This window comes from Haliotis cracherodii, unplaced genomic scaffold, assembly GCF_022045235.1.
Source record: "Haliotis cracherodii isolate W230 unplaced genomic scaffold, xgHalCrac1.p SCAF_5, whole genome shotgun sequence".
Classification (NCBI taxonomy): Eukaryota; Metazoa; Mollusca; class Gastropoda; order Lepetellida; family Haliotidae; genus Haliotis; species Haliotis cracherodii.
The window spans coordinates 49,067,962-49,082,595 of NW_027266308.1; the positions used below are offsets into that span (position 1 = coordinate 49,067,962).

At 39.8% G+C, this 14,634-nt stretch overlaps 1 protein-coding gene across 1 annotated transcript; it reads left to right on the forward strand.

Moving 5' to 3' along the window:
• The first annotated feature begins 31 nt into the window (after positions 1–31).
• Positions 32–14,595, forward strand: LOC139442272 (F-box only protein 11-like). The gene is made up of 18 exons (XM_071223060.1): positions 32–202; positions 866–1,063; positions 2,257–2,401; positions 3,054–3,183; positions 3,772–3,852; positions 4,095–4,337; positions 5,202–5,313; positions 5,450–5,556; positions 6,148–6,285; positions 7,287–7,504; positions 8,138–8,223; positions 8,333–8,427; positions 8,857–8,979; positions 9,420–9,505; positions 10,561–10,781; positions 11,665–11,883; positions 13,098–13,206; positions 13,691–14,595. The coding sequence occupies exons 1-18, from the start codon at positions 106–108 to the stop codon at positions 13,917–13,919; spliced, it is 2,637 nt and encodes an 878-aa protein (XP_071079161.1). The 5' UTR covers positions 32–105; the 3' UTR covers positions 13,920–14,595.
• Positions 14,596–14,634: the final 39 nt, after the last annotated feature.

Consider the following 14,634-nt stretch of genomic DNA (forward strand, 5'->3'; position numbering starts at 1 on the left):
GGTCCAGTGTGATAAAATAGAACAATTCAATATGGCTTCTCATGGATGATTCTTTCTTTTCAACTGGAATCTATTTAAACAATATAAACTGTAAATCAGCTTATTATGTCCAACCCTTCGGTCCGTTCCACTAGGCTTAATGCCAGGAAGCGCCGAAAGAAGGCAAAATCGAAGCCAGTGCAACGGAAAAGGCGAAGTGCTGGTACGTAATGTTTGCTGTCTGAAAGTCATTGTCACAGTCTCGCATTTCTGAGTGTCTCCATGGACTTGTAGGCAGACGGCTTTATTGATGTTAGCTGTGTGTTTTTCCGCAACATTTGATGCACCTAGTTTCATTATAGGCCTATATGTATGATATTGGATATCTCGAATGGAAGTTTATCATATTACTTTGTATAACGAATTTAGCAGCATGTACACAAACGGTTTTACTCGGAAGGATCAACCTTTTGACCCCATCCATCCATTTGTGCATTTTGGATTACATGTACCGTTTTAGTTGCACAGCATAGTTTTAGTTTAGAATATTTATAACACACACGATTTGCTTGTAGACACATTTTCCTGCAGTGCAGATAATAATCTATTTTGAAGAAAGAATTGGACTTTGCAAATTAATATGCGACTAGACCCATACCATGTATGTTGGATAAATAATAGTCATTGTGGAATATTATAAAACATCCTCTCTACATGGCATTAGAAGAATAGGAAAGAGGGACAGAGCGCTATTGATAATTCACCAGAAACCTCAATATTGATTATTACAACTAGTATGCATGGAGGGTCCATGATCTCGTCATTGTCTCTGCTGAGTTGGCAAATAGTTATGTGAGGGATTTTCTTATTTATTACCAATTTGCAGACACAGACATTCTGGAAGAAGCTCAGGTGATTCAAGCTGGACCAAGTGGTAGTAACAGCAATGGTGGCAAATACAACTTACGTCGAAGACGAGCTACTGATTTACAAACAAAGGAAGAAAAGAAGGAAACCAAGGCAGTAGTTCCCGTAAAACGACGGCGGAAACTAGCAGCTGTTAATCCTGCACTAGTTCCCACTGGTGAGTATTATTTTAATTAATCATAATGATCATCATGGGCAGTGGTCCACTTTACTTGACGTAGCTGCCAATAATCTTGTTGGATTCACCTGATCTAAGTAAGCTCACCTTTACAGTGTTAACCCTTGTGTCCTTTTCAATATCTTAGGGTTGTTTGTGTTTTACAAGTTTACAATGTATTTCATATTTACTATTTTAGCCCCATGATTCCCTTATTATATTGTTGGGGCACTCATTATAAAGCATACAAATAGTGCACCTGCAGGATTAGAAATTGATTGGAAGTCTTCTAATCTGAGACCAGAACCATGAAGATCTGCAAATCTTTGCAAATTAGTAGAATAATAAATTAATTTCTAATCCCTATCTGGTCATTTGCATGATCCATGTTGTGCTTCAGACACCTTTACTGGCAGTCTCATTAAAATCAGATCTTGGTTCTTGCTACTGCTAAACAAATATCTGAGGACATCCCATTACTTGTCATATCAGAACGATCTTTCACGAACTTTTACTGATCAGCAATCAGAAAGCCATTTTATGGAGCTACATGGCACTAGTTCAGGGTTCACTCCAGGAAATTTCTGACATGGGCCCTTATCTGTAAATTTTAAATATTCCAGAGGTACACCCATACTTTCCCATACAGCATGCTAAAATGACCCATTGTCTTTGAAAATGTGGGCCTTTTTTCAAATTTAGGGGCTAAAAGCAGAAGGCCCCATCCTAAAATTATCCCTGCTAGTTTCAAGCTGGCGACTTCCATTCCAGATGCCGTTTTGAAAAATAGTTTGACAAAAAGCATTCTGGAATGTCTAATAGATGGTCAAAATGAAAGGTTGTTCTAACATGACCCATAATTGCATGTCCTCAGATCATTGTTTAAGAGTAGCAAGAACTAACGTCTAATTTTAATGAGATTGCTGTCAATTGAGACTTGGCACAATTTCCTCATTGCACAAATCCATACTAAAACTACAATAGCTTTCAAATTTACTAAATGGTATGTATTATTATGTCCGTGATCTATACTGAATGATGGGGGAGGTTGTAAGATATACACAGGCTATGGTATATGATAAACATGAACTTGACTATTTTAATGGGTGATTGCAATGATTATGTTGTGATTGTGTGATGATCATGTATTACTAGATGTAGTTGATAGTAAGGCTAGTCAATGTGTGCGCCAGGTGGTGTGGGAGCCAAATACCTCCAGGAGGACCTGCCTGATGAAGTGTTACTGAAGATATTTTCCTACCTGCTAGAGCTGGATCTCTGTGTTGCGGCACAGGTGTGTCGTCGCTTCAGGGACATTGCCAATGATCTGGAACTTTGGTAAGTAGCTTGGGATACAACATTGTTGCTGGTCCACTGTAAGAGACAAATAGACCCAAGGGATTTATTTAGGATTCCTTACTTAATGCCCATGATAGGGAATTTCAAATTGGGAATCTTTATTGTCATTTGCGGGCGGTCGGCTAGCCTAGTGGTTAGAGCGTTTGCACGCCACGCCGGAGACCCAGGTTCGATTCCCGACATGGGTACAATGTCTGAAGCCCATTTCTGGTGTCCCCCACCGTGATATTGCTGGAATATTGCTAAAAGCGGCGTTAAACCATGCTCACTCACTATTGTCATTTGCTTTAGACTTATGACTTAATACTGGCCTATGCCCAGGTCTAGATAAATCACTAAGAGCCTGTCAGTTTACCTGTCGTACACTTTTTTCCTCATTAGGTTTGAATGGTTTAACAAAGTATTAGGTCTTCACTAAATTGACTTGCTGTATGCTTTTTTGTGTGTTTTCGTCAGTGTTATGGGAATACTGTTGAAGATAAACCCATGCATTTGTTTTGTTTGGACAAATTATGAAATATTTGTTTTCCAAATATGTACATTTAAGTCCAATTGATGGGGTCGGGTAAACTTTGCTTACCAACTGTCAACATCATCTTTGCTGGCACTTTATGTTGAATCTTTCTTACAGGAAAAATTTATACCAAGATGTCTTTGAGTATGATAATCCCTTGCTCAACCCTGAACCAAGAGTCTTCAAGTTTATCAACCCAACTGATTCCGAGTATGAGAACTCCTGGAGAGAGAGCTTTAAACAACTGGTCAGTATTCATCAGTTCCAAATGCTATATATATAACCTGTCAGTGTAACACTGTATACTGACGACCTGTGAAGATCCCCTGTAGATAGCTCATAGGCAACCTATGCTGGCAGTAAAATGTGACTATTCTTGTCATAAGAGGCGACTAATGGGATAGGGTGGTCAGCTGACTTGGTTGATGCATGTCATCGTATCCCAATTGCATGGATCGATGCTCGTGATGTCAATCACTGGATTGTCTAGTCCAGACTCAATTATTTACAGACCGCCATCATATATTTGAAATATATCTGAGTGCGGTAAACAACAAACAAACAAAGTGTATGCTGACATTTCTATACGTTTATGATGTCAGTACTATTTATGTTGTTATCATGAAAATGTAAGGTTGATTATTGTACTTTTTGTACATGTGTGTCTTCTTGCTCATACTTGTCCTTCCTCACCTTATCAGTAGATTTCTCTCCTCACAGACTCCTCGTACAATGTTATGCTAGTTTACCACTCATGCTAATAGACTGATAGAAGTACAACTGGAGACACATGGCTAAAGCAGTCAGGATCTGTCATTATATTTTGCTTTCACAGTATCGTGGCTTCCATGTACGACCTGGTTATGCGTCTCTCTACAACCCACGGGGGAAACGGTTAAAAGGAAGAAATCTCATGGTAGGTACACTCTGTCTGACATAATGAAGATGCTGATAACAAGTGAAGCATTGGGTGATTATTGTTTGCTGCTGAGTGTTAATCTGTCCCTGATCATGTTGATAGGGTAGTGGTTTAATGTTAAAAACATGATGACACATATGGAAAATATTTAAGGCCTCACTAAGCATGTTAAAATGATGTACTTGTCTTTGAAATGTCATGGTCACGCTGCTGACATTTGCACTGTTCATCTGTTTCAGTGTTTTGAATGTATAGAGCAGGCGTACAGTTACGTGGACACAGAGGAGGTGGAGAACCCTCTCATCTTTGTTCACTCTGGTCTGTACCAGGGGGAGTTCCTCCTCATCGATATCTCAGTGTCAATCATTGGAGCCGCTCCGGGGAACGTCATGGATCATGTGATAATTGAGCGGGAGAGTGAATCAACAGTCATGTTTGTTGACGGTGCTAAGGGAGCGTATCTTGGATACCTCACGTTGAAGGTTAGTGTGAGTCTGGAGATGCTGTGGAATCCTGTGTTCTAAATTAAGCAAGAAAGTCAAGGTGTTCTTGTCACCGCTCAAATGTTAATACTACCGGATTTAGTGGGGTAACTTGATTAAAGAAACCACAATGACCGCCCTTACTTAACACTGCTGTTTATCTTTGTGCTTTGATATTTCAATCATCTAGAACAGGATTAGAAACTAACAGTTTTTGTCCACTAGTCCTTATAATGATAACATATAGCAAAACCCCTAAAAAGGGCAAATTTCTACTTGTCCTTATTAGATACCTTTACCATTGGTCAGTTTGGCAAGGACTATATGACTAGTGCCAATTTCTAATGCTGTAGAACCTTCTCGACCAAATTATCTTAATGTTAACTTTCAACAGTATTGGTGCTAACATTGTTTGTGGGATAGGGTTGTGATAAAGAAGTAACAGATTTTGAAACAGATTAATGTAACAATGGGTCTGGTTTGGAACACAGAAGAAAACATGAAATACTTTATATGCAAATTTCCAGCTGTAATCAATCATGTGACTTTAAGGTCTGGATTAATAATGCTCCAGTTAAATGATGCAGGTAGTAAAGAAAGTGTCAATGGGTACCGTACATATAGGAAAGAGCTGAACTTACTTTATGACTTTTGATGCACAAAGAAGGCAGGATATTTTTGTTCAAGGGGAGGTAATTTGGATTATCTCCCCTTAGTAGTATCGAAACTGGCTCTATAAATATCCAGAGTTATGACTACTGTGAATGCAAAATTCCCATTTGTAATTAGTATGAGATTATTCATTCCGATTCATGTACATTATCTTTTTAAGGTGATAAAACTGTTCTAATTATTCACTTCCAGTTCACACCAGACATCACCTCATCCGTACCCCACCATCGGCATTACTCACTGGAGATAGCTGAGAACTGTACACCTACTGTCGACCACTGTCGCATCAAGAGCACATCTGTCGGTAAGATCAGTCATTATACAAATTTGTCAGAAGTGTTGACTTAGAGGTGTGGAAAGCCGCTCTTCTGTTTGATAACAAACGTGGTGTTACAACTCGAAACATGTTGGAAGTGTAATGTGCTGGTGTTACTTTTCAGTGGGAGCTGCAGTTTGTGTGTCTGGCTCTGGGTCGGACCCGACAATCAAACACTGTTTAATCAAGGACTGTGAGAATGTTGGCCTCTACATCACGGACTATGCTCAGGTGAGTGAGTGCATGTGAAGAGTAAGCCACCACTACTGATGAGGAGTGAGTGGTTACAATGTGTCATCTTAATTATAGTGCCCGTGTCATGTCCCTTCAGCATTGCCTGGACTCAATGTACAGGATGGGATTATGTAAAACAACTCTTTCACGTTCACTCTCCCTGTGATTATTTGTGACAGTGCATTGATACATAAATGTCAGGTTGCTATACAGCGCTTTGCAGACAGAACTATTTGTGAGATCTAGCAAGTATTATACTCAGTGAGAATCAGTTAAAGTTTTGGTGCTGCACTCAGCAATATTCCATCTGTATGATGGCAGTCTGTAAATGAGCAACTTGAGACCAGACAAACCAGTGATCGATATTATGAGCAATGATAAATGGTCTAGGATGATACACAAATGAATCAGGTCACCAAGCCTGATCACCAGATCCATTAAGTACTCACCTGTTTAAACCTGGAACTCACTAGGGGAGCTTTCATACACTTTCATGTACACAGATATTGAAGAGACCCTGGAAGTTACTGTACGTTTTGACAAAAGGTATGAACAAGCCAATTAACAGTAACACCTCATGTATTGCAGGGTGTTTATGAGGACAATGAGATCAGTGGCAATGCTCTGGCTGGTATCTGGGTCAAGAACCATTCCAACCCCATCATGCGCAGAAACCACATACATCATGGGCGGGATGTTGGAGTCTTCACCTTCGATAACGGCTTGGTAAGTAATTGCAGATGACTTACTTTCAGTCTTGGGTCCATGTGTCAAGATAAATATATTTCTTTTTGGCCTATTATAGTATTGATTATAGTATGAATTTGAAGACCTCAGGTGATCAAAACCAGCCAGTAGAGCTGTGTATTGCCTGACATCTTGCGATACGATATGTAGGGCGATACTGATTGATGATACCATTGGTGGTATGATACACCACAATACATAGTAAGAAATGATGAAACCACTGATATACAACTCGAAAACCTATTGCTTCATAGTGAGATGTGTTGACTGCTCGCCACAATCTGCATATGTTTTTCCAAACCCCAAATTTGCCAGAACTGATGACTAATGCGGAAGATGTGTCCACTCTTACCACCACATCCTCATGTTCTGCCATGCTTATAGGCGGCGCTATGCTGATTCTGCCATTAAGGGAGCTAATCCCATCCATTTCTGTTCTATATATAGCATATCACGAGCTCAAAACTGACGATTCAAGTATCATGTATACCTCAGTATTGATTACATCGTTGGTATTGGTGAATCGTTACAGCCCTACCATTTTCATTTGAATTTTCCTTTGACCTGTTGTGGGACATAATGGGTACATTTGACCTGTTAAGATCCAGGATAGAATAGGTCTTCAGCAACCTATGCTTGCTGTAATAAGCGAATATGCTTGTCCTAAGAAGCGACTAACATGATCGGCTGACTTGGTTGATGCATGTCATCGTATCCCAATTGTGTGGATCGTTGCTCATGATATCAATCACTGGATTATCTGTTCCAGACTCTATAATTTGCAGACCGACGTCATATAGCTGAAATATTGCTGAGTGTTGCGTTCAACAACAAACAGACAAACGATAATGGGTACATTTCAAAATATCCTCAAAATGTTTTCTTTGTACATATTTGTTAGCTCTACATTGGATACACAATATGTTTATCTCCTAACTCACTCACTCAAACTGGTTACCACATGAGGACTTTCTCTTTAGGGTTACTTTGATTCCTGTGATATCCACAACAACCGCATTGCTGGCTTTGAGGTGAAGGCAGGGGCCAACCCCACAGTTGTACGCTGTGAGATCCATCATGGCCAAACCGGGGGCATCTACGTACATGAAAATGGCAGGGGGCAGTTCATCGAGAACAAAATACACTCCAACAACTTCGCTGGAGTGTGGATCACATCCAACAGTGATCCTACAATAAGGTAAGGCTTCAAGGGAGACTAAAAAGTCTAGTTTGAAATATCCACAAGTGTGTAATGGTAAATGGTGGTAATTAAACTTTTCATGGTGTGTCATCCCTCTATGTTTGTGTCTTTATTTTACTTCTGAAGTCTGAAGAAGTAACCGTCCCCAGATAATCTAAAAAATGGTCAGTTTGGTTTTCATGATGGCCATATGTTTAATGTTATTTTGGGGCATTAGTTTCCATTCAATCAGGTAATAAGAATAAAATCTGGTGTGTTTACACTGTGCAGTGTTTACCATGGAGAGTTCTGTGCCAGAATCCTGTGTTGAAATAGTAGGTTTTCCTTGATTGTGATTCTTGATTTGTCAGCACTAAATGGATGTCTGTGCTCATGGGTTTTACCAAAGTGGTAATTGCGTAAAACCTGAGTCACTTTGGTCTTTCTCCCCACTGTGGCACATTAAGCTGTATGTGGAGCCAATCAGGAACGTTTATACCAAGCTGCAGCTTTCTGATTTATAAGTTATTCCATTATTTAACAAAACTAATTCGGGGTGGGTGAGCTTCAGAAATCAGGTCTGTATTCATGTTTTTTTATCTTGTGTTAAATAAAGATCCTTGTGCAATAAAAGCCTCTTTCTTTTTTCAGAAAAAATGAAATCTACAATGGGCATCAGGGTGGTGTGTACATATTTGGGGATGGACGAGGGCTTATAGAACACAACAATATTTATGGTAAGTCGACAGAAAATAACATTTTAGCATGCACATGGAAAAGAAATAACTGGAAAATACTGTATTACTCTTTGTAATGAAGTAAATGATGCTAATAATTTTGTTCCAGGCAATGCTCTGGCTGGTATCCAGATTCGAACTAACAGCAACCCGATTGTAAGACACAACAAGATCCATCATGGCCAACATGGTGGAATATATGTGGTAAGTCTTCTGCTATTGAACCGGGAGTGGAAAACGGATCTCGGTATCCAGGGCCTTGTTTCACAAAGGCCTTTTGGCACTAAGACCATTTTGTCAAACTGGGCCCTGTTCTTCACTGTTTCAACACTTAAGTATATATACTCATTAAAGTTTATATAAACTACAACAATAAGTTGAATTGTTGAAATATAATTGGAGAAAAGAACAGCTTACTGCATTTTAGTTTGTGTTGTAGTTGTGCTTTGTTAAACAAAATATATGTAAATTGTTAAGAAATAAGGGAAATCTTTGAGTTTTTCTGCTGTTGTATCTTAAATAAAGACCCATTACATGTTTAAACATTAGTGCTAAGGGTCCCTTGATACTCATCCTTATGTTCCAACACTGTTTGTCTATCCATTTGTTGACGGTGGCTTGTTGTATTACCAGCATGAGAAAGGTCAAGGTCTGATTGAGGAGAATGAGGTGTATGCCAACACTTTGGCCGGTGTGTGGATCACAACAGGCAGTACCCCCGTGCTGCGCCGCAACAGAATACACAGCGGCAAACAGGTGCACTTTTATTATTTCTGGCTGTTTTATTTCTGAAGGTTAATTTAAGAGGTTAAGGTTATGTTTGATAAGTATTTTCCAAAGGTTCAAACATTATTAACAATCTGCTGGTCCGCGACTAGTAAAATTCATTAAGGACCAGTGACATTTCCTTAAAGACTACCCTTCACCATACGGTAGATGGAATTTTTATGGACCTCTGAAAATAATAAGTATTTCTAACCCTCTGTCCCAAACTTACTTGCCATTTGATAAACATGATAAATGTGGCATAAATGGATGGTAGGTATGTTATGTCACATTGAAGTATATGTGTACTCTTGTATTGCCATACACAAAATACGCTGGGAAAAACATATGAAGAGGGTTGACAAAAAGACTCCGGTATTTAGATGTAGATGTTGACTTTAACCGCCCCATGTTATCACTCTCTGTTCCAGGTGGGAGTGTACTTCTATGACAATGGGCATGGTGTGTTAGAGGACAATGATATCTTCAACCATTTGTACTCAGGAGTACAGATAAGGTTTGTTCTTGCCTGTCACTTTTCATTTGTCATACTGCATGGGGATGTAGGGCTAGAATAGGTCCCCACTGGACTATGTTGTCATACAATGTGACTTGATGGATCAGTTTGTCATGTCCAGTTGACATGTTCTAGATGAAGACCAGTTAATTTTGACCCCAACCTTAAAGGGTGGGGGTATATAGTTGGACCAAGGAATTCCGTCCGTCCTTCCAAGTACATTTTATGTGTGCGACCTATAACTTGAAAACTACTGCATAGATTCTTTTCAAACTTGATGGACATTTTTATACCAATAGGAGATATGCAAAGTGAAGTTTGTTTTCAATATTTGGATTTTTAGAAAAATACAACTATTTTCGTTTTTTAGATTAGAATCTTTTTACTTGAACATTTGTGCGACCTATAACTTAAAAAACTACTCCATGGATTCTTTTCAAATTTAGAGAACAGTTTCCATACTGATAGAAGAGGTGCAAAGTTTGATTTTGATATGTAGATGTTCTGAGAAAATATTAAATTTTTGCATGTTTTGAGCGTAGAAGTTTGTTTTACTTTACTTCAAAATTTGTGAAACCTATAACTTGGCTTCTTTTCAAATAAGGAACACTTTCTTTACTAATGGGAGAGGTGCAGTGCAAAGGCTGATTTTTATATGTGGATTTTCTGAAGAAATAGGATATTTTTCAGGTTTTTTTAACTTCAACATTTGTCTGACATATAACTTGAGAACTATGTCATGGATACTTTTCCAATTGGAGGTACAGTTTCTGTACTAATAGTTGAGGTGCAGTGCAAAGTTTAATTTCGATAAGTGGATCTTCCGAGAAAGAATTGCTTTTTTCATGTTTTGAACATAGAAACATTTGAAGTCAAAGTCAGAAGTAGTAGTGAGCCCTGTTCAAGTTTTGCCTTGTTTCAGTTTACTTTAAAGAGAAACATTGTGAAGTGTGATATGGAACTAGTTGATTATTTTTACTTCATTTCACATGTTTTGGCCGTTTGAATTATGATTTTATTATTATCTAAAAAATGGTTGTGAATTATCTGTTTAGGACTGGGAGTAACCCACTGATTCGCCGCAACAAGATTTGGGGAGGCCAGAATGGTGGCATCTTGGTGTACAACAGCGGGCTGGGGATGATAGAGAACAACGAGATCTTTGACAATGCCATGGCAGGCATCTGGATCAAGACCGACAGCAACCCAGTGCTACGCCACAACAAGATACACGATGGTCGAGATGGAGGGATCTGTATCTTCAATGGCGGGAAAGGTATATTGGATAAGTCTGAGAATTTTGTGATATTGTAACTGCTTTTATATTTCCTGGTAGATGTCAGGTTAGTAAAGGTCAACCTGGTTATGTCCCTAGCAATCTATGCTGGTTGTAAGAGGTGACTTAAGGGATCAGGTGGTCAGACACCGTGACTTGCATGTCATTGTATCCCAATGAAATTTATCGTTGCTCATAACTTCAATCACCTGATTGTGTGGCCCAGCTTTGTTTGAAGGCCACCGTCATAGCTGGTGTACAGCCGAGTGTGGCATTAAAAACAAACATTATCAGGCAAGTATCATAACTTCAAAAAAGTCCAGATAGAATTTTATGAATACTAGTGCGCTACAACATCTATTCAGTGCTTGTTGTGGTCCAGATTTCACTTGAGGGTATGCATCTGTCCTGTCCTGAATACCTTTGTGTATATGTCCAGGGAAGCATAGGTTCTTGTATTCCTCAAGCTGTTTGTGAATTGGTGGCAGATAGTGACCATCTGGTTAGACTAGGCCGTAGTCTTGGTGTTTCCTCATACTGATTGTGTATCCAGCCTGGCTTGTGTTTTCAGTCTCTGGTTTGCCTGGTCCAGACTTGATTATTTATAGGATACTGTGATATGGCTGAAAATTGTTGACTGTGGCATAAAACGACACTCACACATTTCCTATGATTTGGGTAGTAGGGTATGGTAGCCCTCTTGAGCATTCACTTGAAGACCCAGGTTCAATTCCGTATATGGGTTCAATGTGTCCATTCCGTGTGTCCTCTTGATATTGCAGTAATATTTACAATAGAGGCAAAAACCACTTAAAATTATAAAATAATAAATAGTAGGCATGTCGATTTAGAACCATGATGAATACCAACTTTCTGATGGCAGGGATCTTGGAAGAGAATGATATCTTCCGCAACGCCCAGGCTGGCGTCCTCATCAGTACACAGAGCCATCCCATCTTGCGAAGGAACCGTATCTTTGACGGGCAGGCAGCAGGTGTCGAGATAACAAATAATGCCACAGCCACACTAGAAGAGAACAAGATCTTTAACAATAAATTTGGAGGCCTGTGTCTTGCCAGTGGAGTCAACCCCAAACTGAAAGGTAAAGATATCAGTCTTCAAAATTAGGTACAGTGATACAATTGGGTGCTAGGGCACCTAGCTAGCTATGGTTAAGGGTACCCTTTTCACCCTGCTTTGAGCCCTTCTCTAGTAAGCGCTCTGTGATCAACTACTTGATGGATCTGTAAGTAGCCTTGAGTAGAACCCCTTCACTAAGACTGAAAATTTACGTGACAGTTCATATTTTTGTTGGGTATATAACCAGGGCTTGATTAAGCTATATAAAACATGCAGAAGTGCAACCTTTTATACGCATACGCAAACTTTTGAGGAATTGTGTTGAGATTGATTTTGTGTGGACAAGTAAGGGTTAGTCAGACTTGCACTTGGTACATTTAGACATAAATACTAGGTTGCATTTTTCAAATTTGTCATTCTTTGTTAGGCTGTGGGTACTTCAAGAATGTTCCTATTGCATTTTACAGCAATGCATCAATAATTTGTGACCAGCCTGTTTCAACTTTGATAATTTTATGGGAGCAGGGTGCAACCTGGTTTTGTTTGGTGTCCTTGTATATGACTATGTTCACTGTTCTAGCTAGTAAACATGGTCAGTGTTTCAGGTTAAGTTGCAGCCCTGTAAGCATAAAAGTCAAAGTGTTCTTTCCTTACCCAGGGGACAATTTAGAGGTCTCATGTTAATGCAATAACAGCAAAACTGAAGGGCCTCAGGTATCCAGCAATTTCAAATACTGTACTGCTGCCATTGCTTGGCTTGCTTTCAGAAGTATATGTTGGATAGTATCACAGTGTTTAAATCTTTCATCATATAAAGTGGCATGATTTCTTGTGAAATTCAGAGGAATGATCAATATTATTACCATGTGTATTCCTGAATATTGTTAGCAGGATTCATGTATGCATTTACCTGTGTCATTGTATTTCAATTGTTGGAAGTCATAGCTGTCTTCTTCACAGTGTAACATATGACTTGCATATGATTGGTCCCCTTCAACCTTACTTAGGGTCAATGTTGCATATAACATCAGTCATAGGTTTGTCTGGTCCAGACTCAATTACTTTCATGATCATTCCACCATATTTCTGGAAATATTGCTGAGAGTGGCCTTAAGTAAAAAACTAAGAGAGGAATTACATTTGTTTAAACCTCTGGGGATGTGTCAACTAACGAGTAACTTGGGATCAGATAATTACTTGAGAGTGAAGCTTCTTCATCTGTGGTATGTGCTTCAGACAACAACATCAGCGGCAACCACAACATGGTGGAGAAAGCTGTGGGTGCCGGCCAGTGTCTCTACAAGATCTCCAGCTATACAAGCTTTCCCATGCATGACTTCTACAGGTAAAGTGGTGCTGGTTTCAATAAACTCACTCATCTGAGCTGTATTGATCAGTATTAAGGTGTTCTGAGGACACCCTCATGACTTAGACTTGAACTACTATTGTTTCTTGATGTAACAGGCACCCACAGTTAAATGAAATCTTGAAATCTTCAAATGGTTTCTTTTGTGTAAGAACTGTATTTGCCAAGTCACAGTAATTATTTCACCTCTGACCACCATTATGGGTTGTTTGTCTTCAAGTGGACCCAGGGGTTGTGGGGTAGCCTAGTGCTTAAAGCATTCTCTTGTCACGCTGAAGACCCGGGTTTGATTCTCCACATGGGCACAATGTGTGAAGCTCATTTATTAAATTGCTAAAGGTGGCGTGAAACCATACTGAAGTGGACCAAATGTTTAAAATTAAATCACTGTATGTCAGCTTGGATGATGGGAGTAGTCAAATGTCAGGTTGATCGTTTACGGAATATTTCTCTTGTTTTGCAGATGTCGGACATGTAACACAACGGAGAGGAACGCTATCTGTGTGAACTGTATCAAAACCTGCCATGCCGGTCATGAGGTAGAGTTTATACGTCACGACCGTTTTTTCTGTGACTGTGGAGCAGGGACCCTGAATAACCAGTGTCAGCTTCAGGGGGAGCCCACGCAGGACACAGACACTCTCTACGACTCGGCTGCACCCATGGAGTCACACACACTCCGAGTCAATTGATGTGGGTCCCCTGCTGGGCTAGTTGTCAGTTTCCTGCAGCCACTGTGTGGCTGACTGGGTCCCATTCATGGGAGTCGCATCCAGGGTATCTCCTTACAAGCTTGGAAGTCTTCACAAGGATTATTGTCAAGATGATACCATGCCTTGAAGAGGTGTGTTGCTCGCCCTGATTGGCCTTCTGAAGGTTTTGTGGGCATTACAGTTTAGGAGCATGATATGTGTCGACGTTGTTGAGGCAGCCGGTGTCTCACGGAGAACATTGTGAGGTGATCCTTGGTATGGCTAATGGAAGAGAGGGCATCTACTCTGTCCTAGCTAGAAGCTCAACATCTTCTCTGACTATGCAGTCAGATGTATCGTTGTATGAACCTACGCCTATATTCATGGCCTTTTTTATGATGTCCAAAACATATGCATCAAAATCTGCAACCAAAGACTTGTTTTGTATATATATCTACAATATTTATGCTTGAATGTGCTGTTTTATGTTACCGGGTGACTGTACATACTGATCTGTAGAGTTTTGTTGTCCCCTCTGTTGTGATGAAACCAAGTCTGTTAAACATGACCGTTACCTCAGTTCTTCCACACAATTCAGGCCAGTCGAAAAGGATGGGGAGGGGGGGAGGAGAGGACGAAAGGGAAACAGGGGAAGGCCACCAGGAGGTAATACTATAGGATGGGGGTCTTAGATAATTTGGGGGGGGGGGGGGGG

Excerpts from the sequence above, each read along its gene's own strand:
- LOC139442272 (XM_071223060.1), top strand. The coding sequence starts at position 106 with ATGTCCAACCCTTCGGTCCGTTCCACTAGGCTTAATGCCAGGAAGCGC. Across the intron at positions 5,557-6,147 it reads ACATCACGGACTATGCTCAG|GGTGTTTATGAGGACAATGA; the intron begins GTGAGTGAGTGC and ends CATGTATTGCAG. Across the intron at positions 9,506-10,560 it reads TACTCAGGAGTACAGATAAG|GACTGGGAGTAACCCACTGA; the intron begins GTTTGTTCTTGC and ends TTATCTGTTTAG.